Source organism: Ochotona princeps, chromosome 24 (genome assembly GCF_030435755.1).
Source record: "Ochotona princeps isolate mOchPri1 chromosome 24, mOchPri1.hap1, whole genome shotgun sequence".
In the NCBI taxonomy this organism is placed as follows: domain Eukaryota; kingdom Metazoa; phylum Chordata; class Mammalia; order Lagomorpha; family Ochotonidae; genus Ochotona; species Ochotona princeps.
The window spans coordinates 34,422,870-34,442,248 of record NC_080855.1 but is presented as its reverse complement, the minus strand read 5'-3'; the positions used below and the strand labels follow the sequence as shown (position 1 = coordinate 34,442,248).

Genomic DNA, 19,379 nt, shown 5'->3' with positions numbered 1-19,379 from the left:
TCATCCTAATTTGACTTATCAAATTAATAGAAACAGCATTATAAATGGTCAACTTAAAACAAATTAGAAATTTATTTACAGAATTGATCTATTCAAGACATCCACAAGTAGGTTGTAGTATTATTTAAAGGTTGCATTTTGTAAGTGATACTACATTCCCATACCTTGTGCTGATATCTTGTGAAACTTCTTTCAGATGCTGGAAGAGAAACAAACCAACCTAAGTAGAGACTTAGATGAGGTATGTTGATAAAAATTGTCAATTAAATTTAAGTAAACAAAAAATAGTATCCCTATCATACCCTATGTTAATATGTGACATTTGATGCATTTAATAAAATACATGAAAATGAACATTCAAATTGAATAATATGATAATTCATGATTCAGCCATCATGTTATGTATCTGTTTACAAAATATGAAACTTTTTCTGCCGTTCCTATGGCACTGATAGAGTATTCAAATCATACTAAGAACTGGCACTATCAGAGTCTCAGTGTATAGTAGTGACACAGTAATAAAACATCCAAATTCATCTAGAACTAGCCAGTCAAGCAATTACAGCTGAGAAGCGGTTGTTTGACTGATTGCATGTAATAGCCCTAGTCATTGCCTTTGTCCTTTGATTACATTTTATCTTCAGGAAAATTCCAGGTTTCTTGACATGGAATTTAAAAAATTGAAATAAATTTGGTTCTATTAATCCAAATTAGATTATTTAAATTCCACAAGTCTTTCTCTCTTTATCTTTTTGCAAATACCCTGCTTCCCTGTCTTTCTGGTACACTTTAGTTTTCTGGCAGGTACCAGCATCCATTCCACCTCCACCGAAAGGCCTTCCATAGTGTCATAAAGGTAGATGTGTGTCCCATATTTGTTTTCCAGTAGCACTCTGTTGTACTCCTGCCATGTATAACTCTTTGTAGAAACTGCCTGTACATCTATGGTCTTCACTTTGCAATGTTACTGCTTAGCACATGATTACACAATAATTGGATCAAGAATGAGAAAATCAGGCCTTTTGATAATAAACACACAATAGTAATTCTTGTGCAACTACAGGAAAATGATATATACAATATTAATTTTGTACTACAGTTGTACATATGCATTTTTCATTATTAAAACTGATAAAGTTCTTTACTGTGAAGTGTTTGAGATAATTTACTTTTCTTTCCAGCTACTGCTGAACTTGGATCTGGATCCTAAAGAGCCTCTCTCTAGCATCTAACAGAGGTAAAATCTAAACCAAGTTTGAGTTCTGAGACCATTCATCTATATAAACGTGAAAAAAAAAATATGTATTCTCTAAGTTAATAAAATTTTCCTTGGTGAACTCAAAATCTTAATGTTTCATATTTAAAAACTGACATGAAAAGTTTTACTAAAAATCTTTTTTACCTGTCTGAGCATAGAAGTTTATACTTTGGTTTCTTTTCAAAACATATCATTCTTACCCTTTGTACATTTTATCTTATTTTTAATTGTTAGATATTTGGAAGACAGAATGAAAGGAAAGAGAAAGGGTCCCCTTCCCCCTAGTATGTTATGGAATTCGTACATTGATCATTGCCTGGCCAGACCACAGTAAGGAGCCAGAAATTCCAACCCTCAGTGTTATATACTTAGCCTAGGTCATGTCTGTGTGACATGATATATTTGGTCTTGGTGAGAATAGAGCCATTTCTACTCTGATGGAGTTCCTGGCTCCTGGATTAGCCTGGCACATCAGTGGCTTCTGGCCATTCAGGGAGTGAATCAGTGGGAAGAAGATCTCTTTCTCTGTGTATTTGTATCTCTATTTCTATCACTCTATCCTTTTCTTTCTCTGTCACTCTGTCTTCCAAGCAAGTAAGTAAACCCTGTAAAAAATCCATGAAAACTCTGAAGAAGCAATGTCAGGAAACACGATTTGCTCTCTACTTTTTCATTTGTCATTTTACCAAACCTTTGTGTTCTTTTTTTTTTTTAATTATTTATTATTTAACTTCAGTAATTACATTGTATTATGTGACACATTTACATAGATACTTGGGTTCTCCCCACCCCTCCCCAAACCCTCCCACCATGGTGGATTCCTCCACCTTGCTGCATAACCACAGCTCAAGTTCAGTTGAGATTTCCCCATTGCAAGCGTATACCAAACATAGAGTCCAGCATCTTATTGTCCAGTCAAGTTCAACGGCTTCTTAGGTATATCCTCTCTGGTCTGAAGACAGAGCCAGCAGAGTATCATCCTAATCAATTAAAAGCTCTAAAAGTCGGCTCTTAACTCTTTAACTATGATGAGCTAGCAAAAGTATGAAGGAAAATTTGTTATATGGGTTCTTGAATAAGATGAATTTCCTAGCTTTGTTGCTTGGTATCAGTTGTTCTGTGCGAGATGAGATTTCAAAAAACAGTAACACTAAGAAGAAGAGATTTGGAAGAGGTATGAGAAAGAACATTGTATAAATTTCAATTTTTTTTCACTATTTGCTTGAAAGAAGAGAGAGGGAGACATATTGTAAGTTACCGTTCACCTCTCAAATACCTGCAACAAGCTAGAAGTGCAAAGGTGGCAGGAAACTCAATCCAAGTTTCCAAAGTGGGTGTTAGGGACTCTCTACATAAGGCATTACTTATTGTCTTCCAGTGTATAAATTGGCAGGAAACCAGAATCAGCAGCAAATCCTTGACTCAAATCCCGATACTCCAAGATATATATTTCTTCTGTGGTGTTTTAACCACTGTATCAAATGCCCACCCCCATGGCCATCTGTCTAAAATGAAGACAACTATGATTAATATCAGAAGCAGGATGTCCGTGGCATTCACCAAAGCAAAGGGTGGTTTTCCACAAGCAGTGCTGGGACAAGCTGATCTCCAGATGGAAAATAAAATCTGGTCTTTATTCCCCAATTTTACATAAATAGTCCAACATGAACAGAATATTGGCATGTAGTAATTAAAACTAAAGGTTCTTATGGGAAAATGTGAAAACAAATATTTATGACTGTGGATTTGACAATGGCACTATGGAAATGACACCAAAACCACAAAAATAGAAGAAAAATTAACAAAGTGTACTTTATTAAGATTAAAGTTTTGTGTATTAAAGGACACTATTAAGAATGTGTAAAGACAACTCAAAGAATGGAAGAAAACATTTGCAACTTATGAAACTGATAACATTTTAGTACGCACAATATATTAAGAATTCTTATTAATTCAACAATAAAAACAACCTAATTTGCAATTGGGAAAAATATAAATAAAAATTTATCCAAAAAAGATAGAATAATGACCAATTAACACATGAAAAGGTACTCACTTGCTTAGTAATAATGGCAGTGAATATCAAACTGACAATGAAATATCAACCCCAGTGAGGCAGTTTTGAATAATAATAGTAATAATAATATGATTATGATGATAATGATGGTGATGGTGATGATGGTGGCGATGAGGCCAAAAGGTAGTACAGAGGTGAGGAGAAAGATGCAAGAATGCAGGGAAGTCAAACCCTCAAATAGTACTATGTAAGTTGCAGTGTAGCTACTTGGAAAATTGTTGGTAGTTACTCAGAAATTTAAGCATTGGTTACTACATACTACAGCAACTTCTAGATAAAGGCTGAACAGAAATGAAATTCTATGTTCACACAGAAAACACTTATAGAGTAGCATTATTAAAAATAGCAACAAAATAACACAACTGTGTGTCAACTGAAGATGTGCACACAATGATATTTTTTAATCCATCGAAAATTAATTATTGGTTTGTACATGTTGTCACATGGATGAACCTTGAAAACATGCCAAGTGAAAGAAGCTAAGCACCACAACTTTATGTTGTAAGAATCTACTTGAATGGAATTCCCAGAACCATCAAATCTATTTAGGCATAAACTAGAATTAGTGAAGTCCTATGCCATGTCTTAAGTAATATATTTGTTGTAGAGAAAAAAAGATGAGTTAAACAATTTTTTCTTCAAAACTCACTGTAAATTTGGTGAGAAATCAACATGTAAATAATGGTGTGCACAAAGGATCAACGTCCTTTCAATGTGGGGAACCACAGAAGATGAAATACAAATTTACCAGAAAAAAAAATTAGGAAATGGGGAAGACTGTCAGTGGAATAGCATGCTCAATGGTGGGATAGTATAAGCAAACATGAATTTTTTGGATTTCTGTTGTTGTAAAATTGTATTGCAATAATGTTTTTCTTTTTTTTAATGCCTGCTGCCAGATACAGTAAGCTGCATTCTATGAATAAATTCCTATGAGTCTTCACATAGCTGCTTGAAATCATGATTGAATAAATTTCTGAAGCTGTAACTGTATGGCATGGGAAAGTGTAACTGTAATTGATTTGTGATGTGTGATTGAGAAAATAGTTCAGAAAGAAAAAATTCAAAACACAAATTCCTTTATTATTCTGGAGCAAATATTGCCAGATGAAGTTAGATGATGAGCTGGAAATGGAGCATAAATTACCAAACAGAGTGTGGCAAAATATTTTAGCATCTGTAACGTCCCTGGATCTTCATGCAATAGTTATCACCGATGTGTGTGATGCTTGCAAACTGTATTTGTAAAATTATCATAAAATTTTAGAAATGAAGAGGACAAGGTAAAAGCAGGAGACAGATTATTACAATATGAAAATAAGCCCCTGAATTAGGGGCATAAGGTATCAAAGGAGAGAACAGGACAAATTTGACAGATTTGTTGAAGATAAGAAAATAAAAATTATCCTCAACAGATGAGGTGGGAGACATTTTCTAGACTAATGGCCAAATTAGTATTGGACAGAAAGAGCAACCATGTTAATTATGTACAGAGTTTAATAGGGTTGGTATATTATATGGATATGATCTGATTCTGAAAACACCAAGTATAACTGCCTGTTGAACATGAAAATAAAGATACCCAAAGGGCAATCAGAAGATGATCCTGTGCTGGACTGTCTGCCATCTCCTGTACTGGCAACATCAGGATGTATTTAAATAGTAAAGTGATGAATATATACTATTCTATATACTATACTATACTATTGTAATAGTATGGGGGAAGGAAAATACTATTGCAATAAAATGGGGGAAATCCGTTGGGGGAAGGGAATTTGGGCATGGAGTAAAGGAAATCCCAGAGACTATGGAATTGTATCATAAAATTAAAAATAAAATAGAAAATAAAAAATTAATTTAAACCATTAAAAAAAGAAGAGAAGAAGATGATGTTCTTGAAAATGAATGAGAGATTGATGGACAAAGACATACACTTCAGATGATTGACAAGCACAGGTTCAGTATCCCTTATCTGAAACGCTTGGGATTAGATGCTGTTCAGCTTTCTGGCTCTTCTCAGATTTTGGATTATTGGCATGTTCATGATGAGTTTCTTGGGAGATGATGTTCAAGTCTAAATCCAAATTTCATTTCTGAGAGCATTTCATATAGACCTCATATACATAACCTGAAGAACTTTTATGCAATTTATTTAGACCCAGCACAGCGGCCTAGTAGCTAAATCCTTGCCTTGTGTGTGCCAGGATTCCATATGTGTTCTGATTTGTGTCCCGGCTGCTCTAGTTCCCAGCCAGCTCCCTGCCTGTGGCCTGGGAAAGCAGTAAAAGATGTTTCAAAGTTTTGGGAACCTGTGCTCACATGTGAATCCCAGAAGTTGCTGACTTCTGACTTCGGATAAGCTCAACTTCAGCCATTGCAGCCACCTTGGGAGTGAACCAGCAAGCAGACAGAAGATCTTTCTCTCTGCACCTCCTTCTCTCTGGAAATCTGCTTTTTCAATAAAAATTTTAAAAAAAATCTTTATTAAAAAATTTGTACAATAGTTTGAATAATTTTGTGTATGAAACAATGTATGGGGAAATAGAGACAGAGATTTCCAACAAAATGTTGTGGACATTTTTCCTTCCCACCACAGCGAGGAGGTTAAATCCACGAGCTGGAAACTCCATTCAGATCATGCATGTGGGTATAAGGGTCCTGAGCAGCTTCACTCTGGGCAGACTGCTCTGCACAGTCAATCACTTGCAGCTGTGCCAACACCTGACCGGAGGAACTAATGGGAGGGAAGAGTATAGAAGCAAACCCATCTCTCATCAAGTTTATCAGGCATACAACTGACTTTTAGAGATCTGTTTGTGTCTGCCTTAATCTCTAGTTGCCAACACAGCCAGGCAACAATGTAAAATTGTAAACAGTCCCTTATAAGCCCAGCAATGCCCATATGCTATAAACAGCTTAGAAGCCAACTGTTCCTGGACCACCCAGCCTAAACTCACTGCCTTGTAAACCATGAAAGCCTTGTAAACCATGAAAGCTTTAAACCACTCATCCATCACTCATTGATCTTACTTCATGCACGTGCCCAACTTTTCTCCCAAGTGGAAACACATCCGGTGTCTTCTTTCAGAGCCCATGGAAGAATAAACAAGCAACTAATGAAAATGGTTGAATTGAGAGATGGGGGCCTGGCATGGGGGCCTAGTGGCTAAAGTTCTTGCCTTGGCCAGGCCAGGATCTTATAAGGGCACTGGTTCTAATCCTGGCAGCCCCACTTGCCTTCCAGCTTGTGGCCTGGAAAAGCAGCCTTGGAAAGCACAAAGCTTTGGGGACCCTGCAACCACGTGGGAGACATGGAGGAAGCTCTGGGCTCCTGGCTTCTGATTGGTAAAGCTCTGGTCATTGCAGTCACTTGGGGAATGAATCATCAGATGGAAGATCTTCCTCTCTGTCTCTCTTGATCTCTGTGTATCTGACTTTGCAATGAAAAATAAATAAATAAAGAAAGAAATCTTTGAATTGAGAGATGAAAGGTTAGATCACAAATCACATGATTCTCTGGTACCGAACTTCTGAGTTCAGCGGTGCACTTGGGGATTCTCCTGAGAAACCTCTCCTAAGGTGACTCCACACCTGACTGCTGCATATGCCAGCCAGCACAGGATCCAGTTCAGTTGTTACTCATATGCACCTAAACACACGAGCAATTTTAATTCTCTGGTTTGTTCTGTCCCCAGCCCCAGGTCCTACACAAAGTGATGGATGCTGTGGCCCAGCTCCCTCCAGTGTGCCACAAAGCTGTCCCTTGCACACACCAGCGGGAGCTCAGCTTTAGAGCAACGCTCAATATCCCCCGCCAGCCCCACCCCCAGCCTTGGTTCGGGCTCATGCCAGTATGTACAGCCAACTAATCTGGTTTGTTCCACATTCCACAGGCTCCTATATACACCTATGGGTATTGCAGCTTCACATGACAACCCACACCCCATGACTCCGTCCATACATATGCAGACAGGTGCTGATGACTTGTCTAGGCTCTCATGCACACTTTCAGGAGCTGCAGTCCAGCAGAACAGTGCCCACAGTTTGCCTATTAGGCCCAATCCAAATCCTGGATTTCACACTTTCCAGGGAGTGCTGTGGCGCAGTCTGACATGACTGTTACTCAGTTGTGGCAGTTGCTATTGGATGGTGTGACAAAGACCAGTCAGTTGGCACTTACTGTGGCCCTTGCAAGCACCAGCAGGTGCAATGGTGCTGACTAGCCTGTACCTCCCCCAACCCCAGCTCACAGGCAGGCTGATTGTTTTTACAGTCCTGCCCATTCTAGCTCACCTCCAGTCCTAGTTCTCACAGCATTTCCAACAGGTTTGATCCTGGGCTAGGGTCTTGTTTGTGTTGATGAATACTGCAACACAAACTGACATGGCCCATCTCATCTGGGCATTCATTGCTAGGTGTTGCAGCCTGGCTTTGTACACCTGCCCACAGTCCATGTTGGGTGGTGCAGCAGACTGGTACTGCCCAGCCAACTCCCAGTCCTAGCACTTATGTGTTGCATTGCAACCCAGCCTGGCCTGCAATTCATCCTGACTCTCACACCTGCCAGTGGGTGTTGCAGACCCCATCCTGGCCTGCCTCTAAACCTGACCCACTTTTATGACAGTGGACACTGTAACTCAGCCTCACCTGGAATGCCCACAGCTTTGATTCTCATGCTTACCAGCTGGGACTGTGTCATAACAGGGGAGTTCCTCAAGCTCTTCTGTCAGACCAGTTCCCAGTCCCGGATCTCCAGTAATTTTTGTATGGATTAGCCAGATTTGGGCCACTTCAAGTCAAAAGATTCACTGCAGCCTTGTGAATACAGACCATCTCTGCTTGGCCCACCCACAACCCTGGCTCCTTTGTGGATCAGGGGTGCCACCAACTACCTCCACCCATCCCATACTCTGGCTCTCATGAACCCCAGCAGAAGTTGGAGCCTAGCTTAGTCTGGCACACTCCCAGACCCAGCCTACACACATGCCCAGGTATATTATAGTTGTGGTTCAGCCTCATTCACCCCTATTCCTAGCTCTTGCACTGACCAATGGGAGCTGCAGCCTAGCAAGGGGACCTCTCATCTCTACTAGGACTGCTCCAGCCACAAATCTTATGTATACTAAGATTTGCCCTCACCCTTGTCATTGGATTCTGAAGCCTGGCCTGCCAACCCACTCCTATCCTCAACTCCTGGCAGTGGGTGCTGCAGCATAGGCCTGCCCAGCCTGCCCTCATTCCTGGCTCCCATTCAAACTGGAGGGTGTGTTATCCTAGTGCAACCTGGCTACACCACATCCTGGCTCCTGTACCTGCCAATGTGCTATGGCTTAGCCTGGCCATGCTCAGTCCACCACCTAAGTCAGCCCACATACCTGTCAACAAGTGCAGGTATGTGCTCACAGTAGTTGTTTCAGTCCAAGAAGGGAGTACCCCAAGCACCCCCATGAGGTCCTTTTCCAGACCTCATGCATGTCATCGGATTCTAAGCCCCTACTCAGAATAGTCTGCCCCCCTTCATCTCAGCCTTTTTGTGTGCTGGTGAATGTTGTGTTCCTGCCCATCCCATGCTCTATTCTTGGATCACCTGTGGGTGCTGCAGCCTACACCATCCCAGCCTATTCCTAACCCTTAAGTGTTGGTTCATTCTGTGGTCATGCCTAGCTTGGTAAGTCACTCCCCACAGTCCTCTGTCCACACTGAGGGATGATAGGGTCGTCAGACCCTAGAGTGAATGGTAGTGATGGTAGAGTTTCAGAAACTTGGGCCCTGACTTTAAAATGTGCTTGTAACAACACTGAGGGATTAATACCTGAGAAGTGCAACCAGAAAGGTAGAGAGGATTAAAAAGGGGATATAACTTTCATTTTTTGTGAAATGTGAGACAAATGTTCAGACTCTGAGTGTGTATAACTCTTTATTCTTATGGCCCAGAACTCACAGGTGAAACCCATTTAAAAAAGAGCCAGGAAATGTTGACCAATGGTTATGTTTCCCTTCCCAGGAAGAATAGCTTTCTGTTTGGAGTGAAGATTTCTTATGGTTCCCAGACTGGTACTGCCACAGTAAGCAAGACCACTAGATGGTGCTTGTCCTTGGATGTCATGACATTTTCAGAAAATGCTAGCATATTCAGTGAACTGAATCATTCTTGTAATCTTTAGTTTTCACCCTCTTGCATTGCACACACTGTTTTTCCTCCTGGTGACTGAGTTTTTTCTTTCTTTCCTTAATATTGATTTATCTTTTTACTTGAAAGGAAGAATGACAGGACTCTCATCGGTTAGTTTGCTCCCCAGATGGCCACAGTGGCAAGGGATAGGCCACATCAAATCTGGAATCTTGGAACTCCATCTGGGTCCTACATGCGTGGCAGAGCCTAAGCACTTGGGCTGTCATACATTCCTTTCCCAGGCACATTATCAGACTTGATTGGAAGCAGAGCCTCTGGGACTCTGAGCATTTCACTTTGGGATTTTGTCACAGGGAAGAGTTAACGTGCTATGCCACACTGCCAGCCTCAGGTTTCCTCTCTGTGTCCATTGACTGCTGATTGTTGGTGCCAGGGGGTCAATGGAGTGAGCCTCTTTATTCTGTTCCTTCTTGTGCTTCAGCAGAAAGGAGACAGTGCCCTTAGTAGTTCCTGTGTGGGTAGGAGTTGAGGATAGCAAGCAAAGCCTGGCAGCAGCAGTGTTCCAGTGTCCCTAGCTTTTACAACTTGACCTGTCTGTTTAGTTAAATTTTGACTTCTGTTAGTGTTAATAGAGTGTTCAAGTAGACACACACTGCAAATACCTAGCTAAAAGATGCTTTTCATGCTGTACTGGCATCTAGGAACTCCCTGCTTCTTAGTTGTGATGTCATAGCTGTTCAGTGGTTTCTAGGAAAGGATTCTTAGTAAGGCTGAAATGAAGAAAATCAGGGACCTTTCATTGTGTATCACTGTGGAGGGTTCTACTGCCCTCTTGTGGATGTCAGATACCATAATACTTCTTAGATTTTCAGTTTTCTTGCTCAGGGTTGTCCTTAGCAGCAAAGATGGGAAACCCATGAAAGGCAAAGAGAACTCTAAGCATCAAATCAGCGTTCTTTCCCTGCTACTTCTTCTAAGGCTGGTCTGAGTGTTGCTGTGCAGCTGGTTAGGCTGCTGGTTGGGATATGGCATCCATTATCAGAGTGCCAGTTAGAGTCCCAGTCATTGTGTTTCTGATCCACCTTCCTGTTCCTTGGAGGCAGCAGATGATGGCTGAGTGTGTACTGCTCATGTGGGAGATGCGGTGGAGTTCCGGGGCCCTAGCTTTGGCCTTGCCGAGCCGCAGGTGTTGGTGTGCATTGGAATGTAACCCAGTGAATTGAAGGTCTCTGTCACTCCTCTCTCACTAATGTTCTGCCTTTCAAATAAATAAATCTTAAGAAAAGATAGAAGCTCTTTTTATAAACAGGAAAGGTTGATTTTGACTCACAGTTTTTGAGGTTCTTTGAAGTACTTGGCCATCTTCTGCTGCCCTGCCAGGTGCATTAGCAGGGAGCTAGATCAGAAACAGCAACTGGGACACAAACCAGCACTTGGAAATGGGACACTAGTGTTGTGAGTGGCAGATTCACCTGCCTGCTGAGCCACAAAGTGGGTCGGAAGGTCAGGGTCCTTTGGGTGTTATGTGGCACTAATGAGAGGCTAAGACAATTGTTGATGTTTGAAAGTTGTGAGACGACTAGGTTAGCTCTTCCCATCCATGATCTGGACACTTGGATGGTTTTGATTTGAAGGTTTCTATGCATCAGTTCTGATACTATTTCTTGAATACATTTTTTCCTTCTCTGTCTGTCTGTCTGTCTATTCCTTTTCCTGTTTGTTTCTTTTCTTTTTTTTTTTTTTTTCTTGTTTTCTGAGACCCATGTTAAGTTGAGTAGTGGCTGCTATGGATTATTTTCTGTGATTGAGATTTTTTTTCCCTTTTATGCTATTCATCCTGAAGTCAGATTTCCATCACAAACCTTCTTTTTTGGAGTGTTTTCTTTAAGATTATTCGTTATTAAGGAATGTCCTTTTGTATTTCTCCTTCAGTCTCTGATCCATTTGCTTTCTGTTTTTTCTCCTGGCCGTATGTTCTCACCGGTTCTTTCTGTTTTGTGGTTTTATGTTTCTAGTTTCAATTCATGTGAGAACAATGCCCCTCTTCCTTTATGTATAACAAAAGGGAGGAATGTAAGGAGTTATTCAAATATCCCACCCTGGACCTGGTGCCATTTCTTCTTCCTCACAGCCCATGAAATTCACGCCAGTCTAGCCATCCACCAATCAGATGTAACCTGGCATTCCACCTGAGATTCCCACCCCCAATCTTCCAGTCCCTTCCCCAACCCCACCCACTCATCAATCATCCCTAGGCATTCACCTGCAGTTGCCAATCCCCTGGGGCCTGCCCTCAAACCCTCCCAATCCCCGCCCCCCCAACACCTACAAGACAAAAAGGCTCCCTGGTGCGGCACTCTCTCTCTCCTCTCTGCTCTTTCTTCTTCTTTCCTCTCCCCTCTTCTTCCGGCCTCCCTTCCCCCCCCTTCCCTTCCCCTCCACCCCGTTTCTTCCCCGCTGGAATAAACCTCATAAGATACAAAAAAAAAAAAAAAAAGAAAAAAAAAAGAACTCATATGAGTTTTCATTTTTGGCTCCCTGTCTTACTTCTCATAAGAATGTGTAGTAAGTATCTTAAAATCAGTATGTTCAAACCTGTGCTACTTAAAAGGCTTTACCATTTCAATGTATTTTAACTTTATTCTCCCATTTGTCTACTTGTTTTCCTTTTTTAAAATAAAGTTTTGTTTATGTGAAAGACAAAATAAAGTACAAGAGAAAAGGGAAATTAGGAAAAGAAGAAAGAGAATATGGGAGAAAGAAGGAGAAAGAGACAGAGATTGGTAGAGATCATTCTTGGCTATACACTGTCCAAGTGGCCATAACACTGGGACTGGGGCAGGTTGAAGGCAGGAACCAGAAGCTGCAGCTGAGTCTCCTGTGTGGGTGGGGGTGGCAGGAGCTGAGCTGCCAGAGCCATGAACTGCTGCTTTCTGGGAGCATTAGCAGGGAGCTTGATGAGAAGCAGAGGAGGCAGTGTTCAGTCCGGCCATCTCATATGGGAAACTGATGTGGGGAGCAGTATGTTGGCCTGCTGCGCCCCAGCTGCCATCCCTGACTTCTCTATTACTCACAGTGTACATCTAATCTGTCAGCAGGTCCTGTTCTGTTTGCAGAAAAGAGCCAGATTCTAACCCCTGCTCAACATGTTCACCACTGAGCCAATGTTGTTTTGTCTGGGTTACTGATGTCAGCTCCCACCAGCTGCCTTGAGTGAGTGCTGCCCAGCCCTCCCCACAGTTCTGTATACTCTCAGCTCATCAACCTCCGTGACATTAGCTTAGGTAAACTCATGTTCCCGGCCACCTGCAAGCTTATGATGCCCCTCTGCACTCCGAAGCCAGGAGCCAGGAACTTCTCTGGGTTTCCCATGTGGGTGCAGGATCACAAGACTCTGGGTCATCCTCTGCTGCTTTTGCAGGCCATAGCCAGGGAAGTGGAAGGGAAGTGGAGCTGCCGGGGTACAAATCGATGCCCACATTGGATCCTGGAAGACACAAGATGAGGACTTTAGCTAGTAGACTGCCACACTGGTGTGTGTGTGTGTGTGTGTGTGTGTGCACATAAATATATATATATATATATATATATATATATATATATATATATATATATATAGAGAGAGAGAGAGAGAGAGAGAGAGAGAGAGGAAGAGAGACAGAGAGGAAGACTCTGCATCCATTGTTTCATTCCCCAAGTGGCCACAATGGGCAGAGCTGAGCCGATCTGAAGCCAGGAGCCATCTCCAAGTCTCCCACGTGGATTATGTCTTTGGCCTATTCTCCACTGATGTCCCAGGCTACAGCCCAGGGAGCTGGATGGGAAGCGGGGCTACCAGGATTAGAACTGGTGCCCATATTGGATCCTGGTTCATGCAAGGTGAGGGATTTAGCCACTAGACTACTGTGCCGGGCCTATTTGTATTTTAAAGTCATGTTTCATAGAGAGGGAAGGAGAGACAGAGGATGATGCTCCAATTGTTGGTTCACTCCCCCAATCGCTGCTGAGCCAATCAGGTGTTCAGGAGGGAGTAGCTTCTGTGCTCTGTTAGGTTTGGTAGAGCAGGATCAGAGTTCACAATGGATCATCCAGCCTTGTCTGGAATGTTGAGGATGCCCTACAGGAACCATTCAAGCCTTGTACCAGCCCACCACAAGGAGTAACCTGCTCTAAATGTGACTTGGTACACATCACAAGCATGTGCAACCAGAAGCTGCTACCTTCTCCCATCCTCTCTGCCTAAGATATATAAAAGCCCATTGCTTTATACTCTGGGCTACCATTTTCCTCACACAGTTACTCTGCTACGTGGAAGTGGTCTGGTCTGTTTTGTCATGAAGCAGTCCATCACACTGTCCTCTAAGAAAACCCTTTATCTAAACTAAGACTCTCTTTTTTTGTCACAGTTGCCTCTAAGCCTAACAGGCTTCCATGTGGGTGCAAGGTCCAAAGGTCTTGGGCCATCCTCCACAGCTTTCCTGGGCTGTAAGCTGGATCTGAAGTGGAACAACCATGACAGGAACTGGCACCTACATGAGAAGCCTTGAGCACAGCAAAGAGGATTAGCTTGCTGAGTGCCTCTCTCTGCCTTTTGAATCAAATAAATAAACTCACTTTTCATTCAGTTGTTGATTCATGGAAAAAAATAATTAGCATTTTTAAAAGATTTATTTATTTATTTATTTATTTATTTTTGGAAAGGCAGATTTACAGAGAAGACATAGAGAGAGAAAGATTTTTCCATCCACTGGTTTACTCCCCACATGGCCACAATGGCAGGAGTTCAGCCTATTTGAAGCCAGGAAACAGAACTTTCTTCAGGTCTCCCATGCAGGTGCCGGGTCCCAAGGCCATCCTCGACTGCTTTCCCAGGCCACAGGCAGGAAACTGGATGGGAAGTGGAGCAGCTGGGACATGAGCCAGTGACTATATGGGATCCCGGAACATGCAAAGCAAGTATTTTCATACTAATCTTCATCACACCTATCCTGGAACTAGCATTGTTAATCTTTGTCTTAATGAAAGTGTTGGCTTGTGCCCATGTTTAAAGAAATCTTATGCAGACTATCAGGATGTATCATATACAGACCTTTGGTTGAGACTGGAGTGTGAGGGTTTGAAACCTTTGTCTGTGTCTAATTCCTGCTGGTGGGGCAGCAGCTCCTTCCTAGGGCACAGGACAGCTTTGGCTTCTGCAGAACTGTCTGACAACCTGATGGAGGGATCAGGTTTTGAGCTCTTGTTCCTCTTTCCTTGCAGGTCATCAAAAATGTTGATTGGTGGCTCTGGATACTCAGTGCTCATCGTGTGCTGTCTCGAGGGCAGGGTGGCTACAATGTGGTTCAAAGCAAACATGGCAGCATTGAAGCCGTCTTCCAAGCATCGAAGTCCATGCTCATCTCCCAGCTGCGTGCACTCTGTAAGGGAGACAAGAAGTACTGAGGTGGCAACTGCAAGAAAGGTAAATATGAATCCAGACAGCATGGCTCTCTGGAAGTGGATCCGGGCTTCAGCACTCAAGATGACATGCGTCACAGAGACACTGAGGTGTTTTTAGCCTGTAATGTTTTCCTGTGTCTGCAGGGCTAAACTTGACCTCCGCTCCAAAAAGGTGTTTCACTGACTGCTGGTTAGGATTAAGGCCCGACCTTCCTGGGGTGAGGTTCAGGGAGGCTGGTGGGCCTTAAGAATTAAGCCACAGTGTGCTGGATGTTTCTTCCACAGTGTTTTTCGTTTCTCTCCTGCAAGGAAAGAGGAATAAGAGCTCAATACCTAATTCCCCATCGAGTTGTCAGACAGTTCTGAAGAAATCAAAACTGTCCTGCACACTGGGAAGGAGCTGCTGCCCCTCCAGCAGGAATTAGCCAAAAAGGCTTCAAACCATTACATCCCAGTCTCAACCAAAGGTCTGTATATGGTACATTCTGATGTTCTGCATAATATCTGGTTGTTGTATCATGTGTTATTGATTAGACTCCAAGGCTCAGAGAAGCTATTTGTGTCCGAGGCTGAGCGCTTGTCTCCAGATCAAGCTCCCTCTTAACCCAAATGGCCACGAATGGCACTCCAACCTCAGGCTGCAAGTCCTTTCTTTCTTCCCTGGAGCTGACATTGCCCCCTTTTCTCCTACATGTACAGCAGTTCAGTTCTGTGGCAGGTCATGGCTTCAGACACTCTGTTACTGCTGCACTGTCCTCATAGCTGTTGTCTTTTGACCACTTGACTGTCACTATGTCATTTTGGAGCAAGTTCCAATTCTGACCTATGGTGTTTCCTCCCATTATTTGTGGTGGCTGAGACGTCCATGGAGATGGACTGTCCAGCACTGTGGCTGCACAGCTTCCAAGTCTTCACATCTCTGTCATTTTCTTTATTGACCTTGGTCTCTCCCTTCCATGATGACCTCTGAAAGTCAAGTCCCTATGTTGTTTACTGTGATCCACTCCAAGGACCCTGCTTTAGGAGTCTTTTCATCCCATTTGATCACCCATGTTTTTCATTAGGTAGTGGAAACTGCTCATAGAGCTTCCAGGTTAGATGTTTCTTATGCTCAACTCTTTCTAGCTATCTTCAATTGCCTTGTCTGTTACTTTGCTTTCTCTCATTTTTTTTGGATTATTCTTTTTTATTGCATTTCATTTTATAACATTGTCTCATAGGTTCTGATGTTCCCCCAACCCCTCCCCAGGCCCTCCCCTCATGGTGAATTGCTCATTTTATTTATGTATTTTTAAATGAATTGAAAGGTAGGGTTACTGAGTAAAGGAGAGTTAGAGACAGAGAGCGAGAGAGAGAGAGAAAGAGAGCACTTACATCTGCTGGTTCACTCTTCAAAAGGATGTAGTATCTGGAGCTGAGCTGATACAAATTCAAGAGCCTCTTCTGTGTTTCCCATGTGGATGGAGAGGCCCAAGGACTTGGACCCTCCTCTGCAGCATTCCCAGCACATTACCAGGAAGTTAGATCAGAAGTGGAACAGCTGGGACTTAAACCTCAACCCGTAAGGAATACCAGTGCTGCAGCCAAGGCTTAGCTCACTACACCATGGCACCAAACCTTCTTGCTCACTTTTCTAATCCTAGTGACCAAACTCCAGGCAGAGCGACATCTGTGGTCTGCCTTTCCCTGAGTGCTGCTTGCTGTCTGACTATGAGTTCATGACTGCTCAGGTGTGCTCTCAGAGCTGCTTACACATCTCATGGCATTCCCTTTCACACTCTTCAACATGACTATTTCACATCTTTTTTCCCCACCCTTCTATCAGCATTCATCTGAAGCTGTCAGAATAGAACTCTGAGTCCCATGCCCCATCTCTACTCTTCATCATCTATCCTATCTCAGAAGACCAAGCAGCAGGTTCCTATTCAAGACTGATGGCCATCCATGCCATATAATCAAGAACTTGGGTCCTCCATTGATCACATTTCTCTTTCTCTGCTATGTCCTTAACCTCTTCCTGTATACTCTATTATTCCCATAGATGCATAGATATATACAGAGCCACTTGTGTTTGTTTATCAATTTGACTTTATTTGAAAGGTAAATTTATAGAGATGGAGAATTAGAGAGAGAGACCTGCTATCCATTGGTTCACTCCTCAAATGGCCACAGCTGCTGCACCTGAACTGACTTGAAGCTCTGAGCAAGGAACTGCTGGGTACATGTGCCCCAGGACTTGAGCCAGCCACTGCTGCTTTCCAGGTCATAAGCAATCTTAAAGGCAGCAAGTCAGAGGGAGAGAAGCAGGCAGTTAGAGACCTAAATCTCCCATCCACTGATTCACTCTCAAAATGGCCACAGTAACCAGAACTGGGCCAGACTGAAGCCAGCAGCCAGGAGCTCCATGTGGGTTCCAGCATGGGTTCAGGAATCCAAGCACATGGATCATATTCTCCTTCAATTCATCAACAGGGAGCTGGATTGGAGGTGCAATATCCAGTACTCAAACTGGTACTCCGACACAAAGACTGCCATGTCAAACCCTACTATTAACCACTTTACTCTATACAGTCAGGTGACATTATTGTATGCACAGTTTGCTTGCATTTGCCTCATGTATGATGTTTTATGTCCTTTTAATTATATCATGAGGTCATGCAGTCTACCCAATTCTCTCCCCTCCAATTGCTTTGTTTCGATGGATTTCTGTATTCAGAAGGTTTTGTATGCATGTGATATATGACCTTGTGTTTCTTTTTTCACTTAGCATAATAAAGTTTGCGAAGCTTACCATGTTTACCTCTTGATTCTTTTTAAAAAATATTCAGTATTTTGAAAGGCACAGTTATATAGAGAGCAGACAGAGAGATCCACAGGTGATTACACTGGCAAGAGTTGGGGCAGGGTGAAGCCAAGAGGATTGAACTCCCTTCTGGTCTTTCCTATGGATGCAGGGTCCAAACAGTTAGGGCCATTTTCTACTGCCTTCTGGAAAGAAATAGCAGGGAGCTGGACCAAAGGCAGAGCAGTCAGGACTAACCAGCATCAGTATGGAATGATGACGTCAGAGGTTGTTCCTTATGCAGCTGTACCACACCACAGCCTTCTGTTTTTTGGCTGTAATATTCTAGTGTTTGTATGTACCAAATCTGATTGATCCATCCATCTATTGGAGGCATTTTTATTGTTTCTACCTTTTAGTTGTGACAAATAATGCTACTATGAACATTCGTGTACAAAGATGTATTTGCATGCTCTTCTCAGATCTTTGGATTTGCCCTGAGGATTTGAGTTGCTGCATATGGTAGTTCTATATTTAACTTGACAAAATTTGTTTAAGGAACTGCTAAATTATTTACTACAGTGGATGTGCCATTTTATGTTCCCAGTGGCAATGCATAAGGGTTCTAATTTTTCCCATATTCCCACCCACGCTTACTTTGTTTCTCCTTGAAATGGCAGCTGTGCTGGTGAGTGGAAAGTGCTGTCCAATTGTGGGTTTGTATTTTGCTAAAGATTAGGACAGAGCATCTTTACATGTGCATTTGACTGCCTTCCCTTGAGTTTTGTTTGTTTGTTTGTTTGTTTGTTTGTTTAGAATCTTCCCATTATTCTTTATTTAGGTAACCTACTACCTGCTCACATATTGTGCTATAATTTATTTTCCTAGCTTTGAATGAAGATGTGAAATAAGTATCTTTTGTAAAGTGGGCAATGTGTCAGGATCTTGAAGCTTTCTTCTTTTCTTGGTAACCATATTGCTTCATCAAATGATTATCACAAGGATTTTGCATTCTTGACCACAATTAGTACTACTCTATGGACATTTATTATGATTACATCTGATCCAAGTATCAGCACCCCAACATGTTGATGTTGCATGGATTAATAGGTGTATATACATAGAATAATCCAGAACATGAATGTGAAGTAATAATTTGAAAGTGCATCTGAAAAGATTTTAAAATGCCATAATTTGATTCCATTTTAACAAACAGAAGCATAAAAATGAATATATAAGAATAATGACTGGATGATAGGCCAGAATATTTACTTGAAATATAAACTTTTTCAAAGGAATGTTTTTGTTTTTTTAAAATAAATTTTTTTTATTATTTTTTAATAATCTTACTTAGTTGATTAGGGTACAAAGGGTCAAGGGCTACGGGGTGAAAGTGGGTAATACCGTTGTTTCCACACTAAGATTATCATTTTTTTCCCTGTATCTGGGGTCGGGGAGAAACAAAGGGAAAAGCCCCACCCAACCTCCCACCCATCCCAGATCCCCAACGTGAGGCATGCTCCGAGGGTCCTGCTCAAGCAGTTTTGATAGTTCAACAGTTCTGAATTGCTGCCAGTCTCGCCATTTCAATCGCCATGAAACCTATTCAGAATCCACTGGCTGTCAGTCTCTTCATGGTTGGAGTTCTAAGATTAGCAGTTCAGTAATTTAACTGTTGAGGAACCAATGC

The 19,379-nt window shown here is 42.1% G+C and overlaps 1 protein-coding gene across 1 annotated transcript in view; it reads left to right on the top strand.

The window, feature by feature from the left end:
- The window catches only part of LOC131483163 (ankyrin repeat domain-containing protein 26-like), a 33,596-nt gene extending 18,686 nt beyond the window's left edge, over positions 1-14,910 (top strand). Inside the window, exon 5 of the mRNA XM_058680493.1 lies at positions 14,728-14,910. Within this exon, the coding sequence (XP_058536476.1) occupies positions 14,728-14,910 (183 nt within the window). The remainder of the gene's footprint in view (positions 1-14,727) is intronic.
- Positions 14,911-19,379: the final 4,469 nt, after the last annotated feature.